Here is a 21,053-nt window from a genome sequence, read left to right as displayed (position 1 = left end):
GATTACAAGGGTGAGCAGTTATATCAGGGCAGTTTTATGCATATTTGTCTAATTAAGGTGAAATTATTTTTAAGGTGCAAGTTACTGATACCAACCGAAGATTTCAAGATGCTGGAAAGGAGGTGAGAATACAATACATTTCTTGCATATTTAATAATGTGGATGCAGTTTAACTGTTTGCTTAAAAATATGAACATTTCTTCTTTTCTAAGGTGATAGTCCAAACAGAAGATATTATTCGATGTAGAATTCAGCAGAGGAACATTACAACGGTAGTAGAAAAATTGCAGTTATGCCTTCCAGGTGAGTTAAACTTGTCTATAATTTAATGCTTGGCTTGGTAAAATTATAATTTAATGATAGCATATGGTCATTATTCATTATGCAAATTATAGATTGTTTGGTGATTGCCCCCAAAAGCTCGTGGTTATCTTTCTTATCTATTTAGTCCTTGAATTTTCATGGTTTTCTTGTCTTATAAAGTTTTGTTTGATGATCTGTCACATCAGGTTCCTAGAACAACCTGTACCTCTCCCATTTCCTTCCTGCCTAGTTTGTCCTTTGTTCCTCACCCCCCTCTCACTGCTTTTTTGTTTTTCCTCAGAATACTTTCCCGTGGAGGAGAGTGTCTTTTGATTACATTTCCTTACCTTTTCCTAATTTGCCTAATTTTTTACCTCTAGTTTTCCACTGTTTTCTGTTTGTCACTTAAGCAGGTTGGTTTTGCTTTGCTCACAGTCTCGTTTTGCTGATAAAGTAAAAAAACATCCTAAAGTGCTAGGTCTTTTCCCTTCTTTGGTCTTGCCTTACTCCTGTATTTTGGAAAAACTGACTTTTTTGGTTTCTGAGTTTTTGATCTCTCTGTTATGGCTAAGATATTACTGGGACATCAAATAAATTCTGAAGAAACTCACCAATATTTTCTTTTGCCTTATGTATCCTGTTCAAACAAAAGGAAGCCAAGGCATATGTCATCTTTTTCTTCATATAGTAAGCTGAATCCATCTTAGTGTCCCATTTTTTAAACTTATTTTTTTAGGAAGGACCCTGAACCTCCATGTCCAGGGGAATAGAATGAGATGCTTTGTATAATATTTATATAATGTAAGTTTAGCTTAGAACACAAATTGTATGTTAAAACTGCCAGCAGATTTTATTAACTAAAAAACATTGTTTTCTGACTTTGTGAGAATAACTTTTCTTTTTTTTCAGAATCACTGAAATTCTATTCAGTTTTATCTCTGGTCCCTGGATATTTGCACATTAACTTTGAGTAAATAAAATATCTGCTTATTATGTTTCAAGGTTGAGAAACCTACTTTCTTATAGTAATGTTTAATAATACCTTTTTGCCACCATCAGTTACACTGAAGTAGCCATGAAGACAGTCTCTAAGTTTGATTGCTTTGTCCCTGAATGGTAATAAGCCTAAAAAATGGGGGACTGGTGGAATGAGAAAGAGCTGAATTCAGCTTATTCCCCTGGGGCGAGGGGGGGGATTTGGAATAGAGAAATAAAGGGAAGTAGAGGTTAGACTTTTGTTACTGCTACTGTCTTTGCTTTCAAGGCTGGACAGGCAATCTGAGTTCATGTAAACATTGTGTTCCTAATAGCCACACTGAGAACTGCTTCCTTTCCTCCATCTAGCCTTCTATCAAATTATCCACTCGGAAATACTTTTTTGTGTCAGCCATTATGGTAGATTTTGGAAATATAAAGTTGAAAATGACACAGTCCAAGCTCTGAAGGGTCCTACAATTTAATGTGAATAAAGATAAATGAGCTATTTATTATTGTATAATTGCCTAACTCTTCCTTGGATTAGAAGGGGTATGAGAGGATATAAAAAGTCATAGGGTAACATCAAGAACTAATGATGTAATGTATGGTGATTAACGTGACAATAAAATAAAAAAAAGAACAAAAAAAAATCATAGGGTAAACATGCATTTTCCTGGTACATTAGTTTTACTTGATTATTATTATTATTTTTTAAGATTTTATTTATTCGACAGATAGCACAAGCAGGCAGAGTGGCAGGCAGAGGGAGAGGGAGAAGCAGGCTCTCTGCCGAGCAGGGAGCTGGACGTGGGGCTCGATCCAGGGACCTGGGATCATGACATGAGCCAAAGGCAGCCGCTTAACCGACTCAGCCACCCAGGCGCCCTACTTGATTATTTTTGAGGAGAGCATTACTTTTATATGGAAATAAGATAAGATAGATATGAAAGTTACAGAAATTATTGAGCTAAAACTGGAGACTTCAAAGAAAGTTTATACTTAAGCAGCAGTTTTAGGCTTTTTCCCAGGTTATGTGTTTACTCTAATGCTTTGGTTGGAAAATGTGAGAAATACTGCCCTACAATATAGGGGCTATGATAGAGATATACATAGGGTTCACAGGGTTAGGGTGGTTCACTGTTGCCACCATTGTAGCTTTATGGTTTTCAGACAAGTGAACTAAATATCTTCTGTAAACTTGAAGACCCCTGGGAAGTAGCCAAAATAGACAATCTGGAGACAAGTGTTGTCTGTCTCTCTGATCTGTGAAAATATGAGCTGGCTTGATGAGCCAATGATAATTTACTTACTTTATACTTTGAAATTCTCCTAAGGATAAATAGTAATCTACATAGTTGCATTAAAACCTTTTTGGTGGCAGTGTGTCATCCTGCTGAAGCTTGTAACAATTTTATTGAATAATTGCATTTCTGAGTTATAATAGAAATGATAAAACGAAGTTGCTTTGTTATGTTTATTTATGGTTTTATTATAATTTAATCTCTAAACTTTTGAGGGTTTTTTTTTTCTTTGTCAGTTTGGTGTAAAATTTTATTTCGTGAGCTGTAACACAGTTGTGTTTGGTATATTTTGGGTATATGTATTTTATTTGATATATTGAATCAAAATTAATCAATCTCACTTACTCAACTTTGTCTCTTGAATAACTAAAGTCCAAACTTCAATTCCACTACAGGGAAGAGATATTATTAAGTTTCTGAATATGATTAATTGTTAGTAGGTAATGTTTCAATTATAGGTATCAGCATATGAAAGTGTTCCAAATTCCAGATAATGTCTTCATGTATATAATGTAATGTTCAATATATGAGGACATTAAAATGTTTTTATTTATTCGATGTATAAAATTTTATTTGAAAATATAAGCCTGAATTAAAGTATAGAGAAAATTAATGAATTTATAATAGGTTCTTCCCTGCTTTAATTTTTTCATCTAAATTTTTTTCTCATTTTGAAAGCTAAAATAAGTTATATTTTTTAATGCAGTGCTGGAAATGTACAGTAAGCTAAAAGAACAGATGAGTGCCAAACGGTGAGTTGGTTTCTTTCCTGTTTTTAATAAGAATCTTTTATTTTTCTATTAAAGAAAGCATGGATAAACTTACTGTAAATTATAGTGAGTCATGTGAAGTTTGCTTTCTACCTTTATTCTTTTTTCATGCAATTTGCCCATCAGAATCCTCTAATAGAGCAATTCTTAGCCATTTATTTGTGGATCCTTGTCTTTTATAAGTGAAATCAAAGATTGATTATATTGTTGAAGGACAAATAGACAACTGAACAGGAATGAAAAAAATATTGATTAGCTTCCATGTAAACATTGCTTATAATCAAAGGCTAAGTATGTATAGTGGAACCACAGTGAAAAAGCAGTATGGGTAGTTAAATTTTGACAGTCTGGGCTACTGTAGATCATGTTCTGTTTTATAACACAAATTAACACATGACAAATGAAAAATCATTTGAGGTGGTTTATTGATTATCATTAGATGTAATGTTTAAAATGTTTTAAAGATGAACAATTTTAAAGTAATATAGAAAAATCAGAATAAATGAGAATATTCTACATTTGGAAGAGGGAAATAATGATTTCCTCTTAGTTTATTAATAATTGCTTAATTATCACAGTACATTATGTACAAATCTATACTCAAAGATCTGTGTATGTCCTGCTTTAAAGGGCTAAACATTGAATTTTATTGGCCTTTACCAATTCATACTAATGAGTAGTTATTTTCTCCTCCTTAATACACGAACCATAAACTATCCTGAAAGTTTTTTATTTATGTATATGTATGTATGTGTATGTATATATATATTCTCTTTCTCTACCAAAATTGTACATCCTCATATTTTAAAGTTCTATGTATTTGCTGCAGAAAAACAGGCATCATCATCCCTGCTTGCCATTCACCATTCCTTCTTGCTAAGGGCAAAAACTTTTACCTCTTTTAAGGCATTATTTTTGTATTTACATTTATGTCTTTAAATAACTAACTTTTAATTTTTCTTCACTATTTTCCAGTTTGGAGCATTATATGTTTTTTCAGTAACATCTAATATTTATATTTAGGTTTCCCCATTTATGCCCCAGATGTCTTGTATCCTCATTTCCTCCCTGAAACATTGGTTGATATGTACTTTTTTTGTCCCTTTAATCTAGAACAATCTTCCTGCCTTTCTTTGTTTTTCATGAAAGGGTCCAGGTCAGTTGTCTTGTCAACGAGGACATTTTGGATTTATTTAATTATTTTCTCATGATTAGATTCAGATGAACTGTTTTTGGTATGAGTATGATGTAAGTGATATTGTATCACTCACTGTATGAAATCAGAAGGCATATACTGTTAGATTGTCTCTAGGTTATGCTAAATTTGATCATTTGAGTAAGAGGATGTCTACCAGATCACTTGAAAAAGTATCTTTTTGTCTGCAATTACTAAATAATCTGTGGGTTGATATTTTGAGTTCTATTTCCTTAACAACTTTTCACTCATTGGTTTTAGGATTCTTGCTTTAGATTTTAAATTTTTTTATTTTTAAGTAATCTCCATACCCAAAGTGGGGCTTGATCTTACAGCCCCAAGATCAAGAGTCGCATGCTCCCCTGACTGAGCCAGCCAGGTGCCCCTCTTGCTTTAATCATCTATTATATTTGGGGTTACAAAATGGTGAATTTATAATTCTGTTGTTTCTTTGACATTTATTAGCTGTCTTTCTTAATATAAAGAAGAGCTTTTTTTTTAAGCTCTTCCTTTTTATTTCCCTTTTTTAATTTTTTTTTCTGATTATCACTATAGATTCGTGGCTTTTTTTTTTAGTAAGTGTGTTATAATCTGTTGTTTTCATTATTCTTTTTTATGCTCAAATTGTACCACATTTGGTTAGGGGAGCCCCTCAAGCCAGTTTCTGTGTCCTCATTTGTCATTGAGTACTTTCTTGGTTATCACACAATAATATGTTCCACACTCACATTGTACTTTTCTTGCCCTAGACCTAGAAATAGCCATTTTCCAAGGTACCCTAGCTCCTTTTAGTAATGGTATTTAGAAACAGACCTGCTTGCTAGGTGGGCTTACTAATAACCCCCACCCCAGACACACACATCTCATGCCCTCTAGCCTTCCAGGGTTGTAATTGAGAAGTTTGAAGCCATTCTAATTTCTCATCTTTAGTTTGTAACCTACCTTTTTTTCTCTTTTAGAATCTTTTCTTGTGTGGTCTTTAATTTCCTGATGATGTGCATTGATATGGGCCTGTTTACTTCCATTGTGTTGGGTACTTGGTGAACCTGTCTGGAATTTAATCTGGAAACTGTTCTTTGATCTGATAATGTCTTTAAGATCTAGGAAATTTTTTTGAATTACTTATTTCTTTCTGTTTACTTGATTCCAGTACAGATAGTGATGTTTAATCTTCTAGACTGGTCCTCTGATTTTCTTTTCTCTTTAACAATTTTTATTTTTTTGACTCCTTGCTCTGCTTCTAGGATATTTCTTTATTTTTTATTTTTTTTTTTAAAGATTTTATTTATTTGTTTGAGAGAGAGAGAATGAGAGAGAGAGAGTACGAGAGGGAAGAGGGTCAGAGGGAGAAGCAGACTCCCTGCCGAGCAGGGAGCCTGATGTGGGACTCGATCCCGGGACTCCAGGATCGTGACCTGAGCTGAAGGCAGTCGCTTAACCGACTGAGCCACCCAGGCGCCCAATATTTCTTTATTTTTATTTTCCTAAAATAATACTGATTTTATCTCATTTCTGCTCTCCAATTTTTAATTTCTAAGAACTTTTTTGACCTCCAAATATTTCTTTTCCTTCATTTTCTTTTTTTTAAGGTAACTGTTCTTGATTTACTGTTAACAGTATTTTGTCTTAACCTCTGTGAGATTTTAGATGTATGTATTTATCTCCTTGCATATAATTTGTTTGCACTAAGTTTTCCCCCCAGTTATTATTTTTTGTTTTTGTTTTTTTTTACTCTCTGACTTTGTTGGTAGGGCTGTTTCTCAGATGTCAGGTAATTCCTTGGTTGACTACTCATATTTAAGTGGTAGTGGACATAAGACGCCGATTGGGAGCTCTAGGTATGTGGGTGGGACTTGTTCATTCTGAATTTATCTAGCTGGGCTGTTTAGTTGGTGAGGCTTTGGTGTTAATATCTGGAGTTGTTTCTTCCGAGGCTGCTCAGATGCCTTAGAGGAGACTTCACCTGTCTCCCATCTGGAGGGTAAAGACCTGACTGCCAGCATTCTGGGATCTGAGTTGGGGAAGAGGGCATTTAGTATATATTTCGGCTCTACTAATCCTCTTGTTTTCAGATCAGTACTATTGCCTTCAACCTTAGGTGGTTTCCCCGCCCTATTCAGAGATTATCTGTTTTAGTCTCTTTAGTATTTTGCCAAAATGGGGAACGATTGTTGCTCAGATGACTGGAGTGGAGTTTGCTGCTTAAAAAGATTATCAACCAATATTTCTTACTTTAGCCCTCCTTTGACTCTCTCTTCCGTAAGTAGTGGGATTCCTATCAATTCTTGACATTTTAGATATTCTAGAGAATAAATAAGTTTATTCTTGGTTTCTCAGCTATTGACTTAGAATTCAGTTTTCTTAGATCTGCTGAGTTGTTGTTGTTGTTGTTTTTTTTTACCACATATCCGTCAGCTTTCAACATTCTAAAATTTTACTGTTCTCTTTTCTCCTTTTCTCTTCATCTGTGTAGGCTTATGCTTTTTTAAAGAAAAATCTCATGTTATTTTATTGGAGTATCAAGGAGTCAAGGTTAAAAAGCATGTATTCAGGCTGCCATCGCACTAAATATTTAGGACCCCACTTCTGGTGCTCTGCCATATTTTTGTTAAGAGTCTGCATATGGGGTAATAAAATGAAGGGCATGGGCAGATGTTATTTCTGGTGATCATTAGAGGTTGCAAATTAGCAACTCACAGAGTCAAACTGGCCCACAGGTATATTTGTTTTGACTTGTAAAATGTAAAAAAAAAAAAAAAGTTTTTTGTTAGTTAATATCACTTCACATTTGTTAAAATATCTGGATTTATATTCCACTGATTCCCAAATCTGAATCTTGAATCTCTAGCTTGGTTTTGACATCTCTGATTCTTGTTGAATCTTTTCACATGGACATTCCACTATCTCAAGTTCAGCATGTCTGAAACAGGCTTAAAATCTTTGCTTATTTCAGGGATTGGCCCCTTTTCTGTCAAATGTGTTGTAAAATATTTACTCTGTGGTGCAGCTTTTTATTTTTTAAGTTATTTGCTTAGCAAGTTTGTAGACCCAAATACTCAGATCATAAGTCTGTAGCTCCATGAATTTTTAAAAAGCGAATACACCTTTATAACCACCAAGATCAAGATTTGAACATTATTTCTATCCCAAAAGCTTTTCTCATACTCTCTTCTGATCATTACCACCCAAACAAGATACAGAACATTTCCATCACCCCTGTATGCCCCTTCTTAGTTGATTCCTCCTTCCCTCCACAGATAACCATATTCTGATTTCTATCACATGTTCTTAGAATTTATATAAATGGAATCATAGAATGTATTTCTTTTTCTTGTCTAGTATCGTTCACTCCAAATGTTTTGAGATTCATCTATGTTATTGCAAATACAAATTGTTTCTTTTCATTGCTGAGTAGTATTCAGTTCTAAGAAGTTATTTATCTGTTTACCAGTTGGTGGGTATTTGGGTTGTTTTCGGTTTGGAGGTGTTATGAATAAGGCTGTCATAAAATTAGCAAACAAGTCTTTCTGTAGGCAGATGTTTATATTTCTCTTTAATATACGCGTAGGAGTAGAATTGCTGGGGTATAGTGTAGATGTAGGCTGCCTTTTATAAGAAATCATTAAATAGTTTTCCAAAATGGTTGTACCATTTTATACTCCCATTGGTAGTGAGAATTATAGATACTACACATCCTTTGCCAATATACAGTATTGTCAGTCTGTTCTAGTTGAACCATTTTGGTACATGTAAAATGGTGGTTCCAATTTGCATTTCTCTGGTGACTAATGTTGAGGGCCTTTTCATTTGCTATTTGGTCATTTGTGTATTTTCTTTTGTAAAATGTCTGTCCAAGTCCTTTGCTTATAATTTTAGGTTTAGAGACACATTGAGCAGAAAATACGGCATTCCCATATACCTTCCTCTCCTCACAGTTTCATGCATGAGTGTAATACATTTCTTACAGTTCATGAACCAGTATTGACATGTTGTCAACTCCAGAGTTTTCAATAGGGTTCACTCTTTTGTGTTGTACAGAAGGTTTTGACAAATGCATAATGTCGTATCTACCATGACAGTACCATACAGAATAGCTTCACTGCCTAAAAAATCCCTTGTGCTTCATCTCTTTCCCCATCCCTTCCCCTCCCACCCTAACCACTGCCAATCACTGACCTTTTTACTGTTTCTATAGTTGTGCCTTTTTCAGAATGTCCTATAGTTGGGATCATACAGTATATGTCATATTCAGACTAGCTTGTTCACTTAGCAATACTCATTTAAGGTTCCTCCATGTCTTTTTGTGGCTTGATAGCTCATTTCTTTTTACTGATGAAAAATATTGCATTATATGGTTGTACCACAGTTTATCCATTCACCTGTTGAAGGACATCTTGGTTGCTTCTAATTTCTGGCAATTATGAATAATGCGGCTGTAAACATTTATGTTCAGGTTTTTGTGTGGAAGAACTTTTTAATTCATTTAGATAAATACCTAGTGGTCCAGTTGCTAGATCATACAGAAAGACTATATTTGGCTTTTTTTTCTTTTTAAGATTTTATTTATTTATTTGTCAGAGAGAGAGAGTGCACAAGCAGGGGAAGTGGCAGGCAGAGGGAGAAGTAGGCTCCCTGCTGAGTGAGGGGCCCAATACAGGACTGGATCCCAGGACCCTGGGATCATGACCCAAGCTGAAGGCAGACCCATAACTGAATGAGCCACCCAGGCATCCCTGGAAAGACTATATTTAGCTTTATAACAAACAGCCAAATTGTCTTCCAAAGTGGCTTTACTATTTTACACTCTCAGCAATAATAATGAACGAACGTTCTGTTGCTCCACACCCTCACCAGGATTTGGTATTGTCAGCGTTTTGGATTTTAGCCATTCTAATAGATGTAGGTAATATCTCATTTTAATTTGCAATTTCCTATTTGCATGTGATGTTGAGCATTTTCTCATATGCTTATTTGCTATCTGTATATCTTCTTTGGTGAGATATCTCTTCAGATGTTTTGTATGCTTTTAAATTTGGTTGGTGGTTTTCTTACTGCTGACTTCTAAGTGTTTTTTGTATAGTTTATATAGTAGTTCTTTATCAGATATATGTTTTGAAAATATCTTCTCCCATTCTGTGGCTTGTCTTTTCATTCTCTTAACAGTGCCTTTTTAGAACAGAAAATTGTTAATTTTAACGAGTCCAGCTTACTAGTTTTTTCCCATAGATCATGCTTTGGTGGTGTTTCTGAAAACTCATTGCCAAACCCAAGGTCATTTAGATTTTCTCCTATGTTAATTTCTAGAGTTTTGTGTTTTACACTTATGTCTGTGACCCATTATGAGTTAATTTTTGTGAAATCCATTCATGAATATGGAATATCTGTCCATTTATTTAGATTTTCTTTGATTTCTTTCATCAGTTATGTGCTTTTCTTCATATAGAGCTTTTATGCATTTAGTTAGATTTATACATAATTTGTTTTTTGGTGCTAAAGTAAATGGTATTGTGTTTTTAATTTCAAATCCCAGTTGTTTCTTGCTGGTTTACAAAAAGGCGATTGACTTTGGTATTTTTTTTGGTATTCTTCAACCTTGCCATAATCACTTACTGTTCTGGGCGTTTTTTTAGTTGATTCTTTGGGATTTTCTTTTCTTTTCTTTTTAAGATTTCATTTATTTATTTGACAGAGACACAGCGAGCGAGGGAACACAAGCAGGGGGAGTGGGAAAGGGAGGAAGCAGGCTTCCCGCTGAGCAGGGAGCCTGATGCGGGGCTCGATCCCAGGACCCTGAAATCACAACCTGAGCCAAAGGCAGACGTTTAACGACTGAGCCACCCAGGCGCCCCTATTCTTTGGGATTTTTCTACATAGATAATAATATCATCTGCAGACAAGCCTTTTCTTTCTTTCTTCCCAGTATGATTACCTTTTATTTCTTTTTCTTGTCTTATTGGATTAGCAATGAATGTCAGTATGATGGTTAAATTAGAGTGATGAGGAGGAATATCCTTGCCTGTTTCTGATCTCGTGGGGAAAAACATTGTGTCTCTCATCATTAAGTATGATGTTAGTTTTATATGATTTTTATTCTTTTAAATTTGTTGATGTGTGTTTTATAGCCCAGAATATGGTCTATATTGGTGAATGTTCTTTGTGAGCTTGAAAAGAATATATATTCTGGGGCGCCTGGGTGGCTCAGTTGGTTAAGCAACTGCCTTCGGCTCAGGTCATGATCCTGGAGTCCCGGGATCGAGTCCCACATCGGGCTCCCTGCTCAGCAGTGAGTCTGTTTCTCCCTCGGACCCTCCCCCCTCTCATGCTCTCTCTCTCTATCTCATTCTCTCTCTCAAATAAATAAATAAAATCTTAAAGAATATATATTCTGTTGTTGGATGAAGTATTCTATAAATGTCAGTTAAATCCAGTCGATTGATGGCGCTCTTCAGTTCTACCATATTCTTTTTTTTTTTTTTTTAAAGATTTTATTTATTTATTTGACAGAGACACAGCAAGAAAGGGAACACAAGCCGGGGGAGTGGGAGAGGGAGAAACAGGCTTCCCGCTGAGTGGGGAGCTGGACGTGGGGCTCAATCCCAGAACTGTGCATTCATGACCTGAGCCAAAGGTAGATGCTTAACGAATGAGCCACCCAGGCACCCCAGTTCAACCATATTCTTAACTGAATTTCTGCCTGCTGGATCTGTCAATTACTGTTAGAGGAGTTTTGAAGTCTTCAACTATATTAGTAAATTTGTCCGTTTTCCTTGCTGTTCTATCAGTTTTTACCTCACATATTTTGATACTCCCTTATTAGTCACATACACATTAAGGATTGTTATGTCTTTTTAGAGATTAATTATTTTATCATTATGTAATGCTTTTTTTTATCTCCTCATAACTTTCCTTGCTCTGAAGTCGGCTTTATCTGAAATTAAAATAGCTACTCCAGCTTTTGATTGGTGTTAGCATAATATATTTTTCTCCATCCCTTAACTTTTAATCTCTCTGTTATGTTTAAAGTGGTTCCTTTTATACAACATATAGTTGGGTCTTATGTTTGTCTTCCACCCAGAATCTTAGAACTTCTATAAGAAAATGTAGGAAGATATTTTCACATTACCTGGGGTAAGCAAAAATATTTTTTAGAAGGATCACAAAAAGCTACTATACAGAATTGGAAATTGTGGACCTCAAATAAAAAATTTTATTCATCAAAATACACTTTTAAGAAAATTGATAGGCAAGGAGAAAACATATGCAAGATTTTTTTCTGACAGGACTCATAACCACAATATATAAAGAGCTTTTTACAAATTAATAAAAAGGAAAAAAAAAAGAATAAAAATAAGGAACTTACGGTTTCTGATCTCACATGTAAAGAGCTTTGAAGCAGTCATTCCTGTCTTTACAATAAGAAGAGAGCTAATCAAACTGAAAATAAAAAACCTTTTTTTAAACAAGATTTTTTAAATTTATTTGTCAGAGAGAAAGAGAGAGCACAAACAGAGGGAGCAGCAGGCAGAGGGAGAAGCAACCTCCCTGCTGAAGAAGGAGCCCGATGCGGGACTCGATTCCAGGACCCTGGGGTCATGACCTGAACCACAGGCAGATGCTTAACCGATTGAGTAACCCAGGCGTCCCTAAAAAACCTCTTTTAGATCCATTGGAGAAATGAGGTCATACGGCAGTCTGCTGCCCCTGGAATTGGAGAGACAGGCAAATAGAGACTATCACAGTTTACTGAGAGCAGAAGCCACTGCTGGACCTTGATAGGAATACTTAAAGGTGATTGAACGTACTGGCTTCAGAGAGAAAAAAAAATTCCTGGGGGTACAGGAAGTCCACCACTCTTCCATGAATTTTAGCTTCAGGAGCCCTACCAGATTCTCAGAGTGAAGATCACAGAAAAATACCAACAGAGAAAGAAAAAAGTAATCAGTTTGAAATAAGCCCAGAGTGCTGTATTCTTAGCAAAGCCAGCTGGCAAAATTTTGATATGAATCCCATTACTTTAACAGCTGTTGAGCTATTAAGACTTTATTTCTTCTTGAGTCAGTTTTATCTTATGTTTTGTCAAGGACTTGGACCACTTTATCTGAGTTGTTGAATTTATTGGCATAAACTTATTTATAATATTGTCCTATCATCCTTTTAATGTCTGTAGGATCTGTAGTAATGTTCATCTTTGTCACTCCCAGTATTGCTAATTTGTGGTTTTATTCCCTTGATTTATGTGACAGGAGGCTTATCAATTTTATGGAGATTTTCAAAGATCTAATATTTGAGTTTGTTCTTTGATTTCTATCTTTATTTTTATTTATTTATTTATTTATTTTTACTTTTCAAAAATTTTTTTCACTTTGCAATATATAATGTACATCTTTTCATGCAAATGGGTGAGACTCATGATTGAAAAAGGGAAACTTACAGCTTGTGGGTGGGGAAAACCCAATTTTATGCCAGTTACAAGTGAAACACCTAGAATAAATCCACGCGAAAAGTTATAATTGAGATGGGGAAAGGTATATGAGAAAATACAACCTTCAGGTGGCAATACTTATATCAGGCAAAACAGCATTAAAGGCCGAACACATTAAATAGGATAAGGAGGGTTCCTTCTTGCCTTCCAATGCATAACCATCAATTTGTTGCGTAGTCTTTTCATTTCTTCCATCTCCTCTGCTACCTTTATCATTTCCTCAGTGCTTAAATTTCTGCCATGTATGTCCCCTCTAAATTGCGGGCGAGAGCGAGCCAGCCTCTCTTTAAAGCTTCCTTCTTCTAGCTTATGTTTTCCCACTCCACAAGGAGGCTGCTCCATGGGAGGGCGCTTTTCCAAAAGGTGCCTTCTAGAAAGGCGCTTCTGAGGAGGGCGCTCCTCGAACACCAGTATCTCAGGAAGGAGCTCGATAAGGAGCTCCTCGGGAAAGAACTCCTCCGAGGACTGCTCCTCGGAAGATGGTTCCTCCGGAGACTGCGTTTCGGGAGAGTGCTCCACAGGAGGCTGCTCCTCATCCGTCTTGGGTGCGCTCTGTGGCTGTTCTTCGTTTTCTTTGCAGGATTTTTCCATGTTCAGGATGGTCTGGACCTCTGCTCTAGGCGTCCTCTCCTCGAGGCGCGCCGCTGTGACCTGCAGACCTGTAGACCTGCAGACTTCCTTCTGCTCTTCCCCTCGACCAAAGGGCGGGAGGCAGACGGTGTCTGAACAGGCAGAAAGGCTATTTTTATTTTTATTATTTGCATTGTTATACTTGGGATTTTATTTGTTCTTTTTCTGTTTTCATAAAGTAGAAATTTAGAACTAATTTTATGCCTTTTTAAAAAAAATTTCAATCATTTATTGCTGTGAATCATATATATGCTGTGAAATAAGTGAATTTTAATTTAAAATGACTATAATTTCCCCCCAAAATGACTATAATTTCCTAGACATCAGTGTATCAATGTAAAGAACAAACAAACAAACAAAAGCTATAATGAAACTCAACTTCTATTGAAACATTTTCTCTAGGATAGGAAAATCAGTATATTTTAAAAAGCTTAAGTTGTACCCAAATACTATATGTGTCACAATTGACTCTAAAATGACAAAAAATAAAATATATTTGTTTTTTTTTAGGCTTTTAAAAACATTTATTTATTTAAATAATCTCTACACCCAACATGGGGTTGAACTTATAACCCCAAGATCAGGAGTCACATGCTCTTCCAACTGAGCCAGCCATATGCCTTTCTTTGGTATTACAAACATTTAAAGTTACATTTTCCTCTGAGAACTACTTTAGGTGCAGTTTTGAAATGTTTTTATTATCTTTTAGTTTAAAATATTTTATTTTCCTTTTTTTTAAGATTTTATTTGAGAGAAAGAGAGTGCAGGAATGGGGAGAGGAGCAGAGAGAGAGGGACAAGCAGACTCTGCACTGAGCTCAGAGCCTGATGTGGGGCTTGATCCCACGCCCAGAGATCATGACCTGAGCTGAAATCAAGAGTCAGACAATTAACTGACTGAGCTACCCAGCTGCTCCTTAATTTTCCTTTTTTTAAACGTTTGGTTTATTTACAAGTGTATTTAATTTTCAAATATTTGGGGGACTTTTAGGATATGTTATAATCTTTATTATTAATTTCTAGTTTGATACTCTTGGGTGAGTGAACATACTTTGTAGGAATTCAGACCTTTGACATTTATTGAGAATTGTTTAGTGACCCAGCATATCATCTGTCTTGGTGAACATTTCATGTGTACTTGAAGAGACTGTGTATTTTGCAGTTGTGGCTTTAGTGTTCTAGAAATACCAGTTAGGTCATGTTAGTGTTAGAGCAGTTCAGATTTTCTTTCTCCTTAGTGTTTTTTTGCTGGCCAGTTCTGTCGGGGTAAGAGAGGGGTGTAACGTTACCTACTATTGTAGTTTGTCTACTTTCCCTTTAGTTCTTTACATTTTCTTCTATATATTTCAAAGCTCTGTTATTAGGCACATTCATATTTATGATTGTTTTATATTCTTACTAACTTTGTGTCATATGAAATGTCCTTCTGTATCTTTGGTAATATTCTGTGTCCTGAATTCAACTTTGCTGGTATTGATGTAGTCATTTTAGTTATTCCTGCATGCTTATACTGGATGTTTCATGGTATATCTTTGACATCCTTTTACTTTTTAACCCTACTCTTTATATTTAAAGTGTGTTTCTTATCAACAGCATATAGTTGGGTCTTACTTTTTTTCATCCAGTGGGCAATCTCTATTTTGTAAATGGCATTTTAGACCTTTTTTTTTAAGTTTTAAAAAGATTTATTTATTTATTTTAGAGAAAGTGGGGGAGGGGCAGATGGAGAGGGAGAGAGAGAATCACAAGCAGACTCCCCACGGAGTGCAGAGCCCACGTGGGGCTCAGTCCCACGAATCTGAGATCATGACCTGAGCTGAAACCAGAAGCCGGACACCCAGCCAACTGAGTCACCCAGGCACCCCTCGACACCCCTCGACCATTTATATTTATGTAATTATTATTATGGTTGACTTTTCAATTAATTATCTTCTATTTGTCTGATGTATTTCTTTCTTTCCTTCCTTTTCATGATTGAGGTTTTGTTTTGGTATATATATATTTATCTCTAACTCTATTCACTTACTAGGTATACATCTTTGTTTAACCTTTTACTGGCTATTCTAGAGAGCACAATATGCATTTTTAACTCACCACAGTTGACTTTCAAATAATGTTATTAAACTTCATCAACAATATAAGAAACTTAGGACAATTGTACTTATTCCCATCTTGTTTGTTGTGTTTTTGTTTTAATATAATTTACTTGTAATACACACACACACGCACACACACACACACAGGCACACACATAATTAAAACAGATTCTTTTATACTTATCCACTTAATCTTTCTGTTGCTCTTTTTTCCTTTTTTTGCAGATCCAGGGTTCTAAGTGGCATAATTGCCTTTAACATGATAAATTTTGTTTAGTATTTATTATAGTACACATCTGTCTGCTAAAGAAAATTTTCTTGCTCTGTCTATCTGGAAACATGTTTATTTTACTTCTATTTCTGAACAATAGCCTGTATCAGTATGGAATTCTGGGTTTTCAGAGGGTCCCCTCCCCCCAACAATTTAAATATTATGGTTTTTTTTTTCATTTTCTGCTCTCCATTGTTTCTTTTTTTTTTTTAAGATTTTATTTTTATTTATTTGACAGAGAGAGAGCAAGAGAGCACAAGCAGGGGGAGCAGCAGAAGGAGAGGGAGAAGCAGGCTTCCTGCTGAGCGGGGAGCCTGACATGGGGCTCGATCCCAGGACCCTGGGATCATGACCTGAGCTCAAGGCAGACGCTTAATGACTGAGCCACCCAGGCGCCCCTGCTCTCCATTGTTTCTATTCAGAGGTTCAGCTATCATTCTCATTGGTGTTACAAGATTTGCAATTAGGCCTTTTTTCTCTGGCCTCCATATACTTTTTTTATAAGTTTGACTATGATGTGGTTAGGTGTGGTTTTCTTTATAGTTATATTCCTTGGGGGTTTGTTTAGCTTATTTTGAATCTGGGGGTTGATAACTTTCATCAGTTTTGAAAATTTCAGGGCTCATATCTCTTCAAATATTTCTTCACCATTATTTTCTCTCTCCCCTTTCTTTTGGGAACTCCAGTTACGTGTATGTTAGATCATTTAACGTTGTCCATAATTTCTAAGAACTCCTCCTTTTCTCTCTTTTCTTTTTTTGTTTCATGTTGGGTAATTTTTTGGACCTATCTTAAACTTTACTGAGCGTATTTCTTTTGATCTCAGACACTATTCCTCCTATCTTTATTCTTTATGTGTTTGTGTGTATGTTTCAATTTGTAAAATATCTGTTCAGTTGTCTTCACATTCAGGGATCATTTTTTCTTCTGCATCTAGTCTGCTCTTAAGCCCATTGAATGAATTCTTTATTCTGATTTTTATTTTCAGCTTTTTCATTTGATTCTTTGTTGTAATTTGTTTTTCCACTAAAATTTCCCATCTCTTTTTTTTTTTTAAAGATTTTATTTATTTATTTGAGAGAGAGAGAGAATGAGAGTTAGAAAGCACGAGAGGGAAGAGGGTCAGAGGGAGAAGCAGACTCCCTGCTGAGCAGGAAGCCCGATGCGGGACTCGATCCCGGGACTCCAGGATCATGACCTGAGCCGAAGGCAGTCGCTTAACCAACTGAGCCACCCAGGCGCCCGTAAAATTTCCCATCTCTTAATATATATTAACTTCTCTTTCTTCCTAGAGTCTGTAACATTATAATAGTTAAAGTTTTCATCTGTTAATTCCAAGATCTAGGCCACCTGTATATATGCTTCCATTGACTTTTACTTTTGGATCACATGTTTATGCTTATTTATGTATCTTGTAATTTTTTCTTATATGCCGGACACTGTATTTAGAATAGTAGAGACTGAAGTAACCACTTCTGTGATAGTTCAAACTTTGGTGAATTGGAAATGCTCAAGGGAAGGCAAATGAAATAAGAACAGTGACATAATTTGTACCCTGTGGGCCAGAGAACCATTATAGCAGTCACATGTTTTCCATTTGGGGATGACACATTATTTTTTTTTAATGTCTCATATTTATAAAAGCGGACATCTTGGTAGAGGTTTTGATATAGGGAGAAATTTACTTTAGTCTTATTTATAAAAAATAAAAAATCAGATACTTAAAATCCCAGTTATGAGGACATCATCACATTTTTACAGTTGACGTACAAGTAGGGTATTAATCTGTCCTAGAATAATTTTAAAGATAGTTTCCATGATATGTTTTTAAATAAGATATGAGCATACAGACCTGGAAATGTTGTAGATATATGACTGGATGCCAAATTGAGGTCATTATTACATGGTAGTATCAGATGGTGCTTTTTATTTTTCCCTTTATAGTTGTGTATTTTTCCAGTGGTTATGGATTACTGTTACAATTTTTAAGAAATAGCATGATATATACCAAAAGAGAATGGTAATCGTTGTGGAAATTTTGCTTGCATTTAGGGATATAAAGCTTAGATTTGTGGCTGAATTTTAGAAAGATTCAGGGTCTGGTCTCTGGTTTCTGTTCTCTGCCCAAGAATATAGCCTTGCTGTGTTTCTTAGCTTGAGTTTCCTAGAAAGCAAAGCCTGAGTTATAACCTTATAGTTTACTACTTCTTTTGGACTATAATCCTACGGAAGCTGAGAAGCAGAGTTGAGTGAAAGGGAAATGAGTTGGCAAACTTGGGAGAGCAAGCCAGTGATGCTTAATGTTGATCAATTTCAAAGAACTTTTAGGAGTTCTATATATTATTGTAAATTTCAGGACATTTCATCTAGGAGGAGGAAAGGGGAATTTATCTTTTGACTTACTTTTCTCATTAGTTGAGGATTCAGCCCACTGGCATTAACTGCTCACATTTCTTGGTTGTGTTGTGTGGGGGGTGCTAGGAAGGCTTCATGGTTCAGTGACATGGGAAGCCTGGGATGGGAAGTGAGAGGTATAGAAGCATGAAGAAAAGCACAGTTGTGTTATGAAGTCATTTGATTGTGTCTTTGGATGTTGCAAAAACTTCTGGTAATACTTTCATTTAGCCTCTGTCACTTTATGACTTCAAATACATTGTAGGCATTACCATGAATTTTCAGAAAGCCTGTCTGTTGTGGAGATAATACTTTTGGAGTATACCTAATTCACATCAAATCAGGAAATAGGGCAGGATCAAAATAGGGCAGGGTCACAATTTGACTGTTGACTGACCTATTGTATATAAAATGTTATTTTACTCAGAAAAGATATTATTCATCATTTTACTTCATTTAAATTTATAATGTCTTAGGTATTATCAAAGTCATTGTAATGACATCTCTCCCACCCATGTTATCACCTAAATATGTTCATTTCTAACCAAATGTATATTTTATTTGTTTATAACAATTCTAATGATTTTAAATAACCAAGATAAAATTTAGGCATCTAATATTTAAAATAGTGATAGATTTTGTGACAATTTGCAAAATATACTCTATCTTTGGGAATATAGGCTAGAGAATCAGTAAATATCTTTAAATAGCTTTGAATTTACAGTCTTTCAAATTACCTGTGTATTACTTTTTTTGTTCTCTAGATCATGCCTTTTCTCATTTTTAATATCCAAATCAATGGGAATGTATAGAATATTATTTGATTAATTTAAAAAATTCTTCTACCTACTTTCAGTGGATTTTGGTGGTGAATATTATTGTAGGAAACTGATAGTTATGGTTTTTCTACCAGTTAATTATAGTGTCTTGGCCAAATTGTGTACTCTTTGTGTTTGTTTTTCATCTGTAGAGTATTAATAGTGATATCTGCCATACACATCTACCTCATAGAAGTCTAGAGAAAATAAAAATATGTATATGAAAGTACATTGTCAATTTTTCTATAGCATAGGCTATCTCTTACTAATTACTGCAATCCCCCATGTCATTCAGTATGTATTTGTTGAGTTGAGAATAAATCACTGTGGTTTTTCACTTGGTTTTTTGATACTTAATATTATTTCTAAGTGCTTTAAATAGTGTAAAATTTTCAAAAAGATGTCCTTAAAACACATTTTACTTTAATTTGAATTAAATTTGTAGTTTTTTGATGTGATGGTATGTGGATGGGAGAGATATTATGAAAGCACATAGCAATAACTATTATAATGAAAAATTTCGGAAATATTGTGCACATACCTTTAAGATATTGTGATGACAAGTGCCTGGGTGGCTCATTCAGTTAAGCATCTGTCTGCCTTTGGCTTAGGTCATGATCCCGGAGTCCCGGAATCGAGACCCACATCGGGATCCCTGCTCAGTGGGGGGAGTCTGTTTCTCCCTCTTTCTCTGCTCCCCACCCCTGCGTGTGCTCTCTCTCTCTCTAATGAATAAATAAAATCTTAAAAAAAAGATATTGTGATGACAGATTTAGGTTGTTACAGATGCTACATATTTAAATGAAATGAAATAAGGAAACCGTATATTAGTCTAAGTCATGAATTTTCACCTGCAAACATGTTCATGTGGTTTATAGTTTATGCTTAGTAAATAGAAATAAATGGTAATTTTACTTATTTTAACTGTGTCCTTTTTGATTGGAGTGTTGGACTAATTAATTATTTTAACTTGAAAATTAATGTAATAACTTTTTATAGAGTTTTCTTCTTAACCTTTCACAGGTATTATTCTGCTCTAAAAACTATGGAACAATTAGAGAATGTTTTTTTTCCCCGAGTTAGTCAATACCGGTTTTGTCAGCTAATGATAGAAAATCTTCCTAAACTCCGTGAGGATATTAAAGAAATCTCCATGTCTGATCTCAAAGACTTTTTGGAAAGCATTCGAAAACATTCTGACAAAATAGGTGAAACAGCAATGAAACAGGTGAGATTAAAAAGGAAAATTTTAATTTAATGTTATTCAGTAGTCTAATTAGAGAATATATCCAGAGTTTACTTGTTTTTAGTTACATAAAATGCTTATTTTTGTTTAGTTTTATCCTTTTCATATGTTTCCTGAACTTTGTTTAGAATGGATTTAATCAACATTTTCTTTTGTTTGCAGCTATTCCGTATTTAAGTTAGGTCAATCTAACTTGAATCACCAGCCTGTCTCTTGGGAATCATCCCAAGTATGTGGTAATTTATTAACTTGTGCCAGCAGGCGAATTTGGTATAAAATTAGATGAACCATGGCAGCCACAGAGGCAAATGGGATTCCTTTTATCCTAAGGTTCTAAATTATTTTCTTTAAAAGTATTATCTTTGAATTAACAACTTCTACAGCTCAATAATAAAAAGAAGACAATGGACAAGATTTGGCAGTTGTAAAGTTAATGTACCTACTTTTTGAATCATCAGTTCTTCTCCTAGATAATTCCAATGAGAAATGAAGAAAACATATCCTTGTGATGTTCATACCAGCTTTGTTCACAGCTAGCCCAAAACTAGAAACAACCCAAATGGACATCAA

General features: G+C 35.1%; 2 protein-coding genes across 5 annotated transcripts in view; one reads left to right on the top strand and one right to left on the bottom strand.

The window, feature by feature from the left end:
- The window catches only part of EXOC6 (exocyst complex component 6), a 227,377-nt gene that overhangs the window by 37,946 nt on the left and 168,378 nt on the right, over nt 1-21,053 (top strand). For all 4 annotated transcript variants that reach the window (XM_028098444.2, XM_028098441.2, XM_088019985.1 and 1 more), the window contains exons 3-6: nt 75-122; nt 213-303; nt 3,289-3,334; nt 20,261-20,465. In XM_028098444.2, coding sequence (XP_027954245.1) covers nt 75-122; nt 213-303; nt 3,289-3,334; nt 20,261-20,465 — 390 coding nt within the window. The remainder of the gene's footprint in view (nt 1-74; nt 123-212; nt 304-3,288; nt 3,335-20,260; nt 20,466-21,053) is intronic.
- LOC114205158 (transcription elongation factor A protein-like 1) lies at nt 13,144-13,635 on the bottom strand. Its single transcript, XM_028098448.2, has one exon. It carries the CDS (start codon nt 13,618-13,620, stop codon nt 13,144-13,146), a length of 477 nt encoding a protein of 158 aa, XP_027954249.1. The 5' UTR covers nt 13,621-13,635.

This window comes from Eumetopias jubatus, unplaced genomic scaffold (genome assembly GCF_037043125.1).
Source record: "Eumetopias jubatus isolate StellerSeaLion01/CBP00866 unplaced genomic scaffold, mEumJub1_p1.0 scaffold_17, whole genome shotgun sequence".
NCBI lineage: Eukaryota > Metazoa > Chordata > Mammalia > Carnivora > Otariidae > Eumetopias > Eumetopias jubatus.
This window is presented reverse-complemented; position numbering and strand designations above follow the sequence as displayed.

What these genes read in the sequence shown, in the direction of transcription:
- LOC114205158 (XM_028098448.2), bottom strand. Translation starts at nt 13,620, where the DNA reads ATGGAAAAATCCTGCAAAGAAAACGAAGAACAGCCACAGAGCGCACCC.